Genomic DNA, 16,570 nt, shown 5'->3' with positions numbered 1-16,570 from the left:
GAGAAGAGATTTGATAGAGGTATTCAAAATCATGAGGGGTCTGGACAAAACAGATAGGGAGATACTGTTCCCATTGGGGGAAGGGTCAGGAACCAGAGGACATCTATTTAAAGCGATTGGCAAAAGAACCAGAGGTGACATGAGGAAAAACGTTTTTTTACACAGCGAGTGGTTAGGTTCTGGAATGCACTGCCTGAGAGGTGGTAAAGGCAGATTGAATCATGGCTTTCAAAAGGGAACTGGATAATTATATGGAGAGAAAAGATTTGCAGGACCACAGGGGAAAGGCAGGGGTGTAGGAATAGCTGAGCTGCTCTCGCAGAGAGCCGGCACAGACACGACAGGCCAAATGGCCTCCTTCTGTGCTGTAACCATTCTAAGTTTTTATGTCCTTTGTGTCTTGTACTGTGAAGACAGACACAATATTTGTTTAATATCTCTGCCCTTTCCTAATTCGCCATTATAATTTCCCTGTTCCGGTTTCTAAGAGACCCATGTTAAGTTTTGCTAATCTCTTTTACAATTGTTTTTATATTTCTTGCCAGTTTACTTTCATATTCTATTTTTTCCTTCTTTATCAATTTCTTGGTCATCCTTTGCTGACTTTTAATCCCCTCCCAATAGTTCGGTTTAATACTCTTTTTGGCAACATTGTAAAGCTTTTCTTTTAATCTAATACTCTCCTTCTTCTCTAGTTAGCCACGACTGTACCAATTCTCCAGTGGAATTTTTATTCCGCAAGGAAATGCATATACATTGACATTTACGAATTATTTCTTTAAAAGTTTGCCATTGCTTATCTACCATCATATCTTTTAATCTTATTTCCCAATCTACCTCAGCCAACTCACCCCTCATACCCCTGTAATTGTCTTCATTTAAATTTAAGGCCATAGTTTTGGACTTAACCACATCACTCTCAAACATATATGAAATCCTATCATATTATCATCAGACTTCCCCAAAGGATCCTTTACCATAAGGTTACTAATTAACCCTGTCTCATTACACAATACTAGATCTAAAATAGCCTGTTCCTGAGTTGGTCCCTCAACATATTGTTCGAGAAAACTGTCATGAATGCATTCCATGATCTCGTCCTCCAAGCTTCTTTGCCAAATTTGGTTTGCCCAGTCTATGTGAAGATTAAAGTTCACCATGATTATTGCATTACCCTTATTACCTGCTGTCCTAATTTCCTGATTTATACTCAGTCCAACACTATGATTACTCTTTGGTGGCCTATAAACTACTCCCACCACTACTTTCTGCCCTTTGTTATTTCTTAGCTCCACCCTTACTGATTCAACATCCTAATTTTCTGGGACAAGATTCTATCTCCCTACTGCCTTTATCTCATCCTTTATTATCAGAGTTACCTCATTTCCTTTACCATTTTGCCTGTCTTTTCTAGAAGTCAAGTACCCTGGAATATTTTGCTCCAAACCTTGATTACCTTGCAACCATGTCTCAGGAATGACTGCCGGATCAAACCCATTCAAACCCAAACAAATCTCGATTTGTGCCATTAATTCATCTATCTTGTTACAAATACTTTGTGCATTCAGATGCAGCACCATTAGTTTTAACTTCTTACTATTTTCCCCTGATGTGGCCTTAGTCACTAATACCCCATTGCTGTTCTTAAACTCTTTGTCCCTTGCTGACACAATTTGCATGATTTTACTGAAATCGCTACTCTGCCTACAGCCTTGACTTTTCCCTTCAGCCTTATAAGTTTACCCTCCCTTTCCCTTTATTAGTTTAAGGTCCTATCTACCACCCGAGTTATTTGATTTGCCAGGATACTAGTCCCAGTCCAGTTTAAGTGAAGTGATCCCAACAGAACCTCTCCCTCGTTCCCCAGTTCTGGTGCCAGTGCCCCATGAATTGAAACCCCTGCCTCCCACACCACTCTTTCAGCCACGCACTTAAAACTTTTAATCTGTTGGTCCCTATGCAAATTAGCACGTAGTTTAGGGAGCAATCCAGAGATTATTACCTTTGAGGTTATACTTATTAACTTGTAACCGAGCTCCTCAAATTCCCTCAGCAAAACCTAATTTCTTCTAAGTCGTTGCTTTCTGCATGTACCACAACAACAGGATCCTCTCCCTCCTCCTCAAAGTTCTTCTCCAGCCACTTGGAGAGGGCCTTCAGGGCTCCCAGTCGCAGCCGCAGCGAACAGTATCCATCTCCTGACTACATCACTTCCCCCCATCCACCACTTGAACAGCCTCCTGTACCATAGGGCCATGGTCAATTTGCCCATCCTCCCTGCAGTCTTTGTTCTCATTCACACCAGTAGCAAATACCTCATACCTATTGGATAACGGCAAATGCCGAGGTTCCTCCACCACTGTCTCCTTAATTGCCTTTTGCCCTGGAGCAGCACCTATTTGTGCCCAAAGTCAAGATGGCCCAGCATAAAATAAGCCTTCCTACCAGCAGTTTAACATTCCTCCAGCTGTTGTTGCAAAAGACCTGGGCTATAGAAGCTGGTGGCCAAATATCAATATAAAAATAGATTATCAGCAATTGCCTGGTGAACACAGGAAGTGGAACAACAGACGTGATGGGCAGTTCTATTTTAATACGGCATTTCCATTTCCTAATGGAAACTGAAATAATGCTGCATTTGATAACTTTCTTTTGGTGGAAAGCATGAAAAGCAGCAGAAACCTTACCAAATCCTTGTCTGGTCAACTTTCCACAGCCAATATTGCTATTTTTGGAGACAGAAGCAGCAAGTTTACCAAGTGCCACAGGTGAAGTGGGGGCTGGGGGGTGGGGCCATTATGTTTGCCACTGTTCGAATGCAGAAATCTAATTCTAAACTTCTTTCACTAAAAGGTGAACTCATTGCACAGACCCAAAGAAAGCTTGTTCGATAACAAAGACAACATCTTCCTGAGCCACTCAACTCAGTCTCAGAGGCAGAAAAAACAAAGAAACAGAACTTCAAAGGAGCGACCACGATTGCAACAGTGCTTCTCAAAAGTAAATGCCCAATACAAGGCTTCCAATCTCAACTAAAATATCAGCCATTTGTACAGATGATTTTTGAGCCCCACTGGTAATTGCCTGGAAAGGACTGCAAAGAACACCGTTTGTCTCGTAACCACATTGCAACACATCCACTCGGGCCACATCACAAATATCTGTAAACAAAACTACAGATACATTTAACAATTAGCTAATCGTCATCTTGTTTTGGGTGAGCAACATAAAAAAGAAAATATCCACTTAACATAGTGAACAATTCCATGCATACCAAATCGCCCTATATTAATACTGTCTATGTCCAGATATTGGATCAGTCCAATCCATCCACGAATGGTGACTACTGTGATGCTAGAAATTTCAGATTGAATGTTAGATTTGCCATCTTAACCACACGTTATCTTTTAGGCAAGATTTCCATTAAATTGAAACTGAAAATACAAACACCTTCTACCAATATGTTTGTAGCCATTTGGTGACTGAACACTTTGTTATTAGTGCCTGACTGTTTTAACCAGATAACACAGTTTACTATATGGTGAGCTCAAATTACACGCCTCCTGTAACATATGAAGCAGAACTACCTTTTGACAGATTGTGGAACACTTAGCTGACAAGCAAAAACACGGAAGGGGGTTCAGAGGAAAGTAAACGCCTGGTATAGATGTCATCAGCATACCCCAAAGTACTTACTTTGGCACTGTAGTAACTGTGCAAGCGTATTGCAAATTATAACTTCTAAGAAGCTGCAGCTCCTATCATCAGAAGGGTCAGTAAAGGCATAAGTGGCTGCACGTGGTGGGAGGTGAAGGAGAAAGAACACTCTGGCTGAATTCAATGATAGGTCCAGAATGCCAGAAACAATTAAGCACCACAGGTGGAATACATCAAAAGATACTGAAGTCATGTTGAAAGTGAATCTGGTCTTTTACTCCACTTGCAAAATCTACCACACTGCAGTAAATCGGAAGTACTATGATACCATTAAACACTTTGGAAGTAAATATTCTTAGTAAAGACAGAAATGATTGAAGGTGTGCATCCAAAATGTCAATCTATTTTTCCCCTTTCTGTTACTGGCTGATCTGCTATGCATGTCCTTGTTCTGCTTTCATTTCCAACTCCGGCATTCAGCCTTAGTTTTTAAATCACTGTGGAACTAATAATATTTTCACTATGACTCCTGCATGAATAAAAGTATTGAGGTGCATGGATTGCTCACACTTAAAAGGGCACGTCTTAAAGAAAAATATTTTTAAAACTTTCTTTACAAAAACAATGACGTAAACTACATCAAACACATGATTTTAGACCTGCGCATGACAAAATGATTAAAATATCATGCAACTCTTTGGGATCTTCTCCTTCCACAAGTATAAAAAAGGTCAGCCAAATGCTTTTTCTCCCCTACCGCCTCCAGTGAAAAGTGCCCCTTTAACAGTAAGTAACTGCTAATTTTCTAAATCAAATTAACTGTTCATGAAGCCCTTTCAAGTTCTAAAATTATTGGGAAAAAAAATACAATTTGCTGGCTTATCTGCTGCAGATCCCCTTGCTGCCAGATTTCTACTTAATCCAGCAGGGGAAAATTCTGTACATTTATGATCTTAATACGGACATTCAAAGTGGGCTGTGTTATGTGCAAGTACACCGCCATCATAGAATCATAGAAAGTTTAAGGCACAGAAAGAGGCCACTTGGCCCATCGTGTCGTACCGGCCTAAAAACAATCCACCTATTCTAATCCCACTTTCCAGCATTTGGTAGCCCTGCAGATTACAGCACTTGAGGTGCCTATCCAGACTCCCTTTGAATGAGTTAAGGGTCTCTGCCTCAACTACCCTTTCAGGCAGTGAGTTCCAGACCCCCACCACCCTCTGGGTGAAAAAGTTTTTCTTCATCTCCCCTCTAATTTTTCTACCAATCACTTTAAATCTATGCCCCCTCAGCTAAGGTGAATAGACCCTTCACCTCCACTCTATCCAGGCCCCTCAAAATTTTGTACATTTCAATCAGATCTCCCCTCAGCCTTCTCTGTTCCAAGGAGAACAACCCAAGCCTATCCAATCTTTCCTCAAAGCTGCATTTTTCCAGTCCTGGCAACATCCTCGTAAATCTCCTCTGTACCCTCTCTAATGCGATTACATCTTTTCTGTAATGAGGTGACCAGAACTGCACACAGTACTCAAGTTATGGCCTAACCAGTGAGTTATACAGTTCCAGCATAACCTTCTTGCTTTTATATTCTATACCTCGGCTAATAAAGGAAATGATTCCATATGCCTTCTTAACCACCTTATCGACCTGTCTTGCTACATTCAGGGATCTGTGGACATTCACTCCAAGATCCCCCACTTCCTCTACACTTCTCAGTATTTTCCCATTAATCATATATTCCTTTGCCTTGTTTGGCCTCCCCAAATGCATCAGCTCACACTTCTCCAGGTTGAATTCCATTCGTCACTTTTCTGCTCATCTGACCAGACCAGCAATATCTTCCTGCAGCCTACAGCTGTCCCCCTCGCTATCTACCACACGGCCAATCTTTGTGTCATCTGCAAACTTCTTGATCATGCCCCCTACAAATCGTTAATATATACCACAAAAAGTAGGGGACTCAGTACTGAGCCCTGCGGAATGCCACTGGAAACAGCCCTCCAGTCACTTTGTTTCCCGCCACTGAGCCAATTTTGTATCCACCTTGCTGCATTTCCCTGAATCCCATGGGATTTTATTTTTTAACCAGTCTGCCATGTGAGACTTTGTCAAAAGCCTCGCTGAAATCCATGAAGATCGCATCAACTGCACTACCCTCATCTACTGTCCTTGTTACTTCTTCAAAAAATTCCATCAAGTTGGTCAAACAAGATCTTCCCTTAACAAATCCATGCTGACTATCCTTGATTAACTTGTGCCTTTCTAAGTGACAGTTTATCCTGTCTCAGAATAGATTCTAATAATTTGCCCACTACTGAGGTTAGGCTGACTGGCCTGTAATCATTTGGTCTATCCTTCACTCCCTTTTTAAACACAGGTACAACATTAGCAGTTCTCGAATTCTCCGGCACCACACCTGTATCCAGTAAGGACTGGAAAATGATGGTCAGACCTTCTGCTATTTCCTCTCTTGCTTCTTTTAACAGCCTAGGTACATTTCATCTGGCCCTGGTGATTTATCAACTTTCAAGGATGCTAATTAATACTTCCCATTAATACTTCCTCTCTCCCTATGTTTATCGCATCCAATACTTCACGCTCCTCCTCCTTAACTACAATATCTGCATCGTCCTTCTCTTTTGTTGCTGTTGGTATTCACAAGGAAATGGGTAGTACATCTTCCTTCTCTCCTCCCTTTCTCAGCAATCACGACGTCAATATATTTTGTGTTGCACAAAGTGTAAATATTTACAATTTATGGAATTCTTACTGGACTATATTAGCTTCTCAGATTGATGTTATCAGTTTAATTTTCCTAAGTAGGGAAAAGTGATTATCACTTTCATTTTAACAAACATACCTAAGCATCTTTAATAAAGTCTATCTACCATTTTTTTTTTTTAAATTATGCTACAAATTGATTCATTAACAACTAGTATTATATCAAGCCTTTAATGTAGAAAAACTTGCCAAAGCACTTCACAGACACCCAAGGTAAAAAGAAAATGAATAGCAATCCGAAGAATGAATGAGTCATAGAGTCGTACAGCATAGAAACAGGCCCTTCGGCCCACCGCATCCATGCCGACCATAATGCCTATCTATACTAATCCCACCTGCCTGCATTAATTCCATATCCTCTATGCCTTTCTCATTCAAGTACCTGTCCAGATGCCTCTTAAATGTTGCTACTGTTCCTGCCTCCACCACCTCCTCTGGCAGTTCATTTCAGATACCCACTATTCTTTGTGTGAAAAATTTACCCCTTTGATCCCCTTTAAACCTCCTCCCTCTCACCTTAAATCTATGCCCTCTAGTTTTAGTCACCCCTACCATGGGAAACAGACTCTGGCTATCTACCCTATCTTTGCCTCTCATAATTTTATATACCTCGATCATGTCCCCTCTCAGCCTCTTTTGCTCCAGGGTAAACAGACCCAGCCTATCCAATCTCTCTTTATAACTCAAGCCCTCCAAACCAGGCAACATCCTTGTGAATCTTTTCTGCACCCTCTCTAGCTTAATCACATCTTTCCTGTAGTGCGGTGACCAGAACTGTACACAGTACTCCAAATGCGGCCTAACCAACGTTATGTACAACTGTAACATGACGTCCCAACTCTTGTACTCAATGCCTCGGCCGATGAAGGCAAGCATGCCATATGCCTTCTTCACCACCCTGTCTACCTGTGTTGCCACTTTCAGGGAACTATGTACTTGCACCCCAAGGTCTCTCTGCTCAAGAACACTCTCCAGGGCCCTGTCATTCACTGTAAATGTCCTGCCCTGGTTTAACTTCCCAAAATGCATCACTTTGCACTTGTCTGCATTAAATTCCATTTGCCAATCCCTTGCCCACTTTCCCAGTTTATCTATGTCATGTTGTAACCTTAGACAACCTTCTTCACTGTCCACTATACCACCAATTTTGTTGTCATCTGCAAACTTACTAATCATGCCCCCTACATTCACATCCAAGTCATTAATATATATGACAAATAGAGGGCCCAGCATCCCTGCGGCACACCACTGGTCACCGGCCTCCAATCTGAAAAACAACCCTCCACTATCACCCTCTGCCTCCTGTCACCAAGCCAATTTTGTATCCAATTGGCTAGCTCACCCTGGATCCCATGTGTTCGAACCTTCTGGACCAGCCTACCATGAAGGACCTTGTCAAAGGTCTTGCTAAAGTCCATGTAGACAACATCCATCGCCCTGCCCTCGTCAATCCTCGGTCACCTCCTCGAAAAACTCAATCAAATTCGTGAGACATGATTTCCCACGTACAAAGCCATGCTGACTATCCCTAATCAGACCTTGCCTTTCCAAATGCATATAAATCCTGCCTCTCAGAATCCCTTCCAATAACTTTCCCACCACTGATGTAAGGCTCACCAGCCTGTAGTTCTCTGGCTTATCCCTGCTGCCCTTCTTAAATAAAGGCACAACATTAGCTATCCTCCAGTCTTCCAGTACCTCACCCATGGCTAACGATGATACAAAAATCTCTGCCTGGGCCCCAGAAAACTTGTTCCTTGCTTCCCATAGCATCCTAGGATACACCTGGTCAGGCGCTGGGGATTTATCCACCTTAATGCGCTTCAAAACCTCCAACACCTGACACTGTTCCCTCCCTTTAACTCACTAGCTTCCATGACCTTCTCCACGATAAATACAGATGAGAAGTATTCATTTAAGATCTCGCCCATTTCCCGTGGCTCCACACATAGATTACCACACTGATCCTTAAGGGGACCTGCTCTCTCCCTAGCTACCCTGTTACTCTTAATGACTAGGAAGAGTGTCTAAAAGCTTGGTCAAAGAGTGGATTTATGAAGAGTCTTAAAGGAGGAGAGGCAGCCAGAGAATGGATGGGTTCAGGAAAGCAATTCCAGAGCATGGAGCCTAGGCAGCTGAAGGCACAGCTGCCAAAGAGTGAGTGAAGGAAGCAGGGCAGGTACAAGAAACCAAAGTGATGACAAACAAAGTCAAAGCAATGGGATGTGGTTTCCCTTGAGAAGGTTACAGAAATAGGGAAGGCAAGGCCATGGAAGGAGTAAAACACAAGGGTACCAATGTAGGGCACATAGCATGATGTAAAAGCGGGACTTGGTACAGAATAGGATACGGACAGCAAATTTTTGGATGAGTTGACTTTTATGGAGGGAGCATGATGGGAAGTTGGCAGGAGAGCATTGGAATAGTCGGGTCTGCAGGTGACAAAGATATGGATGAAGGTTTCAGCAGCAGATTCGTGCATAGGTGAAGTTACAGGAATTAGGCAGTCTTCATGATGGGACAATTGAAGGTTGGAAACTCAGTTTGGGAAGGAATAGGACACCAATGTTCTGAACAGCCTGGTTCAGCCTGATAAAGGATCATGGAGGGAGGTAGATGGAGTCATTGGTGAAGTTTATTGTGGCACAAAACACAATGGCATTGTTATTTCCAATATTGAGCTAAAGGGAATGGCAGTTCACATGATATTGGACAGTAGACAAGCAGTCTGACAACATTGAGGCAGTGGAGGGGTCAACAGAGATAGACTGGTATGTCATCAGTTTAATTTTGGAAGCTAATCACCTGTCTGCAGATGTTGTTACCAAGTGGCAGCATGTCGATGAGGAGTAGGAGGAGGCCAATGATGGACCTTAAGGGTCTCTATAGGTGAGGGTTCATTGTTGAGAAGAAAAACTATTGGTAAAGATGCTGTAGCTACGAATGGATGGGTAAGAGTGGCAGTTTCACCAAGCTGGACAACAGTGGAGAGGTGTTGAAGAAGGATGGTGCAGCTGTCAACCAAAAGCAGCACAGAGGTCATGGAGGATAAAACATGTCATTCATCACTTTAGTTTGTGTGTTTTAATTGGAATTGGGAAGGGTTGAAACCTGATTGGAGGGATTCAAATAGGTAGTTGTATAAACAATGGGCACATAGATGGGATGAAACAATATATTCAAGGAATATAAATAGAAAATAAATGGAAATACCCATCAGGTCCAGCAGCATGTATGGAGAGAGAAACAGAATTAACATTTCAGATTGGTGGCCCTTCGTCAGAATGGGAGGAATACAGGGCCTGAGGAAAGGGAACCATTTCACGGTCAGCTAGTATGGGAGCCAGGAAGAGAAGTTGGGTGGTCAGCAATTTAGTGGAAATGGAATCAAAGGCACACAGGGTGGATCTCATGGACCAGATGAGCTTGAATAAGGCATATAAGGGAGATAGGAGAAAAATTAGAGAGTGCACGACAGGGGATCAGGGCCAGAGCAGGGAGGCCATTGGGCAAGCTTGGCTAATTGGGAAAGAAGGGTGAAATAACAGAGGTGGCTGAACAGGCGGTCTCTTGGTGACAAAAAAAAAATCTGCGATTTCCTTCCATTCGTTGTTTTGGGGGTGCGTGGGTGACAGGGGCATGTAAGGAGGGAGTCAGGAGTGGAAAAGGCTGTGGGGTATCTTTGTTCTCCACAATAATCCTGGTGGTTTTAGCAGGAAAATGAGGCCAGATAGAGCTTGATGTGACGATTCACAGCCAAGCTAGTTGTACGCTGGATACAGTCATGTCTGCATGCCTTGGAATTGAGGCAGAGAAAATGAGGACTGTACTGCAGCAGCTTTTTCTATGAAGAACGAGGCTGCAAAAAAAATCTATTTATTCTGACTGCCAGTCAGTAAATCAAATCACCCCTTTCATTTGAAATCTTCATCTCCACTTCAAGTTTTGCAAGGGAACTATAGCATGACAAGCATCTCCACGCCACATTCTAAGGTTTCTGTTCATGTGACCAGGAAAGAAACTTGAAAAACACCACAGCAAAAAATTCAGGATTTTTTTTTCCCCTGGCTTATGCTAATTCAAAAGCAGAGCTGACCTATTTAAGAACTGCCTTTGAAGTATTTGCTAAACACTTTTTTCCTTACTGTGAACAAGCAGCATATGGTAGATTTCCTTCTTTTCACTGCAGCCCAAATCTGTTCATGTTATGTAAAGGTTATGTAAACTACCCTGCCCTTTGAAATTCTCAAACTGAACCATTCCACATGATACATCCCTTCACTTTAAAAGCTTCCTTTAACCAGTTTCAGTCACTACACCCGAAATCTTCCCTTCAGCGTTCACCCCTCCTGCGAATTACCTTGACAATAATTTGCATTTATATAGCATCTTATAAAACAACCCAAGGCACTTCACAGGAGTGGATATTTGACAAAATTTAACACCTAGCCTCTTACAGATCTATCAGGATAGGTGATCAACAGCTTGGTCAAAGAGGTAGGTTTTAAGGAGCAATTTAAAGGTGGGGGGGGGGGGGGGCGGTGGTGGAGAGAGGCAGAGAGGTTTAGAGAGGAAATTCCAGAACCTGGATAAAGGGCTTCAACAAGTGGGCTGAGGTAGGGGAAGAGGCAGTGTTAATGAGGTTAGAACCTCAGTTTGGGTCGAGTAGGATGCTGAGGTTGTGAAAAGTCAGCTTCAAAGTGAGACCAGTAGCTGGGAGGGGGATGGAATCAGGGGACAGGATTCAGAGTTTGTGGTGGAGGCTGAAGATAATGCCTTGGGTCTTCCCAATGTTCAACATGAGGAGACTGTGGCTCATCCAGGACCAGATGTCAAACAACAACTTGCATTTATAGAACACCTTTAATGTAGTAAACATTCCAATGTGTTTCACAGGAGCCACATATGGTGATATTAGGACAAGTGATCAAAAGCTTGGTCAAAGAAGTAGGTTTTAAGGAGCATCTTCAAGGATGAGAGAAGTAGAGGGGGCAGAGAGGTTTAGGGAGGGAATTCCAGAGCTTAGGGCCTAGGAAGCTGAAAGCACAACGACCAACAATGGAGCAATTAAAATCAGGAACGCACAAGAAGCCAGGTTTGCAGAAATGCAGAGATTCTGGTGGTTTGTATGGCTAGAGGAGGTTACAGAAACAGGGAGGGGAGAGGCCATGAAGGGATTTGAAAACAAGGACGAGAATTTTAAAACTGAGACATTGCTGGACTGGGAGCCAATGTAGGTCACGAGCACAGGAGTGATAGATGAATGATTCTTGGTACAAGTTAGGATACGGGCAGCCAAATTTTCATGGAGAGGAAAATGGGAAGTGAGCCAGCAGAGCACTAGAATAAGCATTGGAATAGTCAGGTCTAGGGGTTACAAAGGCGTGGATGGGTGTTTCAGCAGCAAACGAGCTGAGGCAGGGGCGGAGTCAGGCAATGTTACAAAGGTGGAGGTAGGTAGTCAGCGATGGAGCAGGTATGTCGTTGAAAGCTCATTTTGGGGACAAATACGACACCAAGGTTGCACGCACTCTGGTTCAGCTTCAGTTGCCAGAGAGAGGGACTGAGCTGGTAGCTAGGGAACATAGTTTGTGGTGGGGACCAAAGACAATTGCTTTGTTCTTCCCAGTATGTAGTTGGAGGAAATTTCTGCTCATGCAGTACTGGATGTCGAACACACAGTGTAACAAGTTAGAGACAGTAGAGGAGTCAAGAAAGGTGACAGTGGGGTAGAGCTGGGTGTCATCAGTATACATGTGGAACCGATGTGTTTTCAAATGATGTCATTGAGAGGCTGCATGTAGATGAGAAATAACAGAAAGCCAAGGATAGTTCCTTGGGAGACTCCAGAAGTAACAGTGCAAGCGCGAAAAGAAGCCATTGCAAGTGATTCTCTGGACAGATAAAAAAGGAACCAGGCTAGTGCAGTCCCACCCAGTTGGATGACAGAGGAAAGGTAGGCACAATGTGAGTTTTCACATGTACGCTGACGACACCCAACTCTACCTCACCAGCACCTCTCGATTCTTGCACTGTTACCAAATTATCAGACTGCTTATCCAACATCCAGTACTGGATGAGCAGAAATTTCCTCCAATTAAATATTGGGAAGACTGAAACCATTGTTTTTGGTCCACGATCCAAATTCCATTCCCTAGCCATCGACTCCATCCCTCTCCCTGACAACAGTCTGAAATTGAACTAGTCTTTGCAACCTTGCTGTCACATTTGACCGAGATGAGCATTTGACCTCATATTTGCTCCATCACTAAGACCACCTATTTCCACATCAGTAACAGTGCCTGTCTTCACTCCTGTTTCAGCTGATCTTCTGCTGAAATCCTCATTCATGCCTTTGTTGCCTCTGGACTTGACTATTCAAATGGACTTCTAGCTGGTCTCCCACATTTGTCCCTCTGTAAACATGAGGTCATCCAAAACTCTGCTGCCCGTGTCTTTACTCGCACAAAGTTCCATTCCCCTATCATCCCTGTGTTTGCTGACCCATAGTGGTTCCCAAACAAGCAATGATTTTAAAATTCTCATCCTTGTTTTGAAATCCCTCCATGGCCTCACCCCTCCCCATCTCCCTGATCTCCTCCAGCCCCACAACTCTCTGAGATAACTGTATTCCTCTAATTCTGGCCTCTTGAGCATCCCCGATTTTAATCACCATCACTGGTGGCCAGGCCTTCAGTTGCCTAGACCCCAAGCTCTGGAATATCTACCCTACAACTCTCCACCTCTCTACCTCTCTTTCCTTCTTTAAGATACTCCTTAAAACCTACCTTTTTGACCAAGCTTTTGGTCATCTGACCTAATGTCTCTGTGTGGTTCAGTGTCATATTTTGTTTTACAATGCTCCTGTAAAGCGCACTGGTACATTTTATTATAAGTTGTTGTTGTAGTATGGTCAACCATGTCAAAGGCTGCAGACAGGTCAAAGAATGAGGAGGGACAGTTTACCACAGTCAGTCACATAGGATGTCATGTGACAGTTATAAAGGTCCATTTTGGTGTGGCAGGGTGAAAACCTGATTGGAGGGATACAAACATGGAATTTTGGGAAAGATGGGCCCAGATGAAGGAAACAACAACATATTCAATATCTCTGGAAAGGAATGGGAGATTGGAGCTGGGGTGGTTGTTTGCATGGACAGAGGGGTCAAGTGTGTTTTTTTTGAGGAGGCAGGTGATGATAGTCTGACAATACAGAGGCATTGAAGGGGTTGAGCTGGGTGTCGTCAGCAGACATGTGTAAACTCAATGTCTTCAGGTGATGCTTCCAAAAGGCAGCAAGTAGATGAGAATTACAGTTACAGATGAGAAAGGCCACTAGTTGGTTTAAGGAGGATTGTTGGCTTGGACATAGGATCATTCCCTCCCCTTTACATGGTTTACATCTTTAAACAATGCCATGTGATCTTTTACATCCAACCAGACAGCAGGAGGGACCTTGATCTAACATTTCATCTGCAAAATGGCACATAAAGTGCTTTTAGTCAGTAGAGAAAATGTACTCTATTGCTCAGCTAAATGAAAATAATGTGAATATATAGACTTATGTGACTGTCCTATGACCAGAAAAAAGGGTAAGATTTTTCAAAAATGCTCATTTGTAAAGTTAAAACATATGGTCAAAATTGTCTTTGGACAGGAACTTGTCCTGTATTTAAGTGTCAGCCTATATTGTGTGCTCTAATTTGGGTGTGCGGCTTCAACTTTCTGACATGGGCGAATGTCACCAACAGAGCTAAACTGACAAGGTACATTTTAAGGTGAGGTAAATCTTGCCTAGACTGGATACATATTTAGTACACATTCACATATCTCCCTAATCACAGTAATTAACTAAGTACGGCTGTATCTGCATACATAAAGCAGCATTAAACCATGCTGGAAATCGAGATGGGATGTTTATAAGGCCACACTGTTGTGGTGTCTCAGCTGACATCTACAACATGGCCAACACAGACTTCACTCCATCAGAACATCGCAAAGCACCAGACCCCTCGGAGCAGAGACTTCAATCCACGCCAGGAATTTATACGGCTGAGTCGACAAACACACATATCAAACCAAGCAGAACAATCCCAAAGTGCTAACCCCAGTCACAGAGCTTTCACTGGATCTTTTACACAAAAAAGGCCCACCGTAACTTGAAACATCTTCCCGAATACGGTAAGAAACTAGGTTCATGCAGAAAGGGAGAGGGCAGATGGAACAATTGTAACAACGGGGAGTTACTTCACTCACTTATCAACAAACCCCGTTCCACCGCCAGTCGCGTCCAGCCCAAGGGCAAGCATTGAAAGGCGCGCATCCACCGAGACCCTGAGCTGTGTGGGGGGAATTCCTCACATTAACTTCATTCTGCAAAAATTCCCTCAGTGCCTATAAAATTATTAAGTGATAAAGATCTATTTAAGCTGGTGAACTCGGGAGTGCTTGTATAAAAGCAGCTGGGTCCGCCAAAGTCTGCTCTCATTTGGACGCATACTTACGTCCATTTAAAAAGAAAATCAGATCAGACAGCGGGAGATCGTCAGTTTAGAGGTTTTAATCCACCTTTTAAAAAGGGTGGCGATCAGTTTCTAAAGCTGTCCTCGTTTTACCCACTTCAAACTCACGCCGAGCAACAGCGGCCGAAATGTAATATTTAAATAAATATAATGTCGGCACGTTGGAACCTGCAGGGAGATGGACACAATTTCTACCTTGTTGAAGCTTTGACCACCCAGAGGAGATGGACTGAGCTTCTTTGCCTCCAGCCCCGGGCCGCAGACATGTTCTGCCCAGGCCGGTGGAAGGACTCAGACAGATCAGTGAGAGAGAGGGAGGGAAGGAGCCAGGGCCCCGGGACTGCGGGGGGGGGGGTAACAACAGCATCGAAACGTACCGTCCACCGCCTCCCTGTCGCTAATATGCTGCAGGTTACAGCCCGTGTCCTCCCGGCTGATGTCGGTGTCGGTACGGTAGGTCTCCAATCGAGCGTGGTTCCTCCGCAGTTTGGGGCTGGACGAGACGCAGCATGAAGTGGTATTCCCCATCCTTCTCTCTCTTGTGGAGGGTGTTTTATTTCGCCTTGATTGAATGAAGGGTCAGATTCAGACCCAGTCAAAGGATTCCCCCTCACACACACACACACACACAAAAATTATGAGGGGAAGAAAAAAAATCAGAGTCCGATCAGAGATACACCCTCATCCGGCCGCAGCTAGCACTGCACAGCCATCGGAGAGAAGCAGGCGAGCTTTCCCCTCTCTCCTGAGACTGACCGACCGACCGGAGGGAGCTCTGGCCAAAGCTCAGCAGCTGATCACCCTCTCCTTCATCATTTACACTAAGTCATCATTATTATCTTTCCTCTTTGAATAACACTAATTAGAAGTCGAGCTCTGTTTGTTTTTAAACGTCCTGCAAGGTAGGAACAAAAAGAAACATAGACGCACAAACAATCTTCAGGTGGAGCTTCGCATCATTGTGCTGTATGTGTGTGTCTGAAATGGTGACTGACCCTCCAATACAGACACACAGTAACAGCAGCGCAGTGTAACCAATGCGCTCAAGGAGTTCCGGTTCAAGGGTAGCGATTTGCCGGTGAATACAAACTGATACACTGCAACCACCCAGAAGATACTTTCTACATACATTCACAGGCAGTGGTTGCAGACAAGACCAGCCCCGCAGCATCTTCATTTGTGGGCAAAGGGGTGCAAAATCCAGAAAAAACGCTCCATCTGTTTTAATTCGATGAATATTCCAGTCAACTCTTTACATATGATGCAGCTGTTGAATGTGTTCCCCAGCTCAATTTTTTCTTTAATTCTTTCATGGGATGTGGGCGTCGCTGGCAAAGCTAGCATTTATTGCCTCATTGCCAATTGCCCTCGAGAAGGTGGTGGTGAGCTTAAAGGCCTGCTCAGATCTGCAAGTGAAACCTGACCCAAGCCCGACAGAACCAAATACAACCCTAGCCCGACCCGAGTCCTTTCATTTTTTTCCCGCACCCGACCTGACCACCGGAATGTTCAGTTCACCTCGCTTCTGTTTTTCACTTTTTCAGCTTGTGCAGATAAACAACAAAAACTGTAACTGGACTTGAAAGGTTGTTTAAAAAGTACGTTAA

At 43.5% G+C, this 16,570-nt stretch overlaps 1 protein-coding gene across 6 annotated transcripts in view; it reads right to left on the bottom strand.

Moving 5' to 3' along the window:
• Positions 1 to 15,979, bottom strand: part of ccny (cyclin Y) — a 262,025-nt gene extending 246,046 nt beyond the window's left edge. For 2 of the 6 annotated variants that reach the window (XM_068014834.1, XM_068014841.1), the window contains exon 1: positions 15,341 to 15,979. In XM_068014834.1, the coding sequence (XP_067870935.1) occupies positions 15,341 to 15,491 (151 nt within the window). In that variant the 5' untranslated portion in view covers positions 15,492 to 15,979. Of the gene's footprint in view, positions 1 to 14,697; positions 14,718 to 15,158; positions 15,216 to 15,340 lie in introns of those variants that run through there. The other 4 variants (XM_068014845.1, XM_068014846.1, XM_068014847.1 and 1 more) reach the window with 3 other exon arrangements.
• Positions 15,980 to 16,570: the final 591 nt, after the last annotated feature.

Source organism: Heterodontus francisci, chromosome 2 (genome assembly GCF_036365525.1).
Source record: "Heterodontus francisci isolate sHetFra1 chromosome 2, sHetFra1.hap1, whole genome shotgun sequence".
Taxonomy (NCBI): Eukaryota; Metazoa; Chordata; class Chondrichthyes; order Heterodontiformes; family Heterodontidae; genus Heterodontus; species Heterodontus francisci.
Note: the sequence above shows the minus strand (reverse complement) of the source record. Positions and strands in the feature narration are given on the sequence as shown.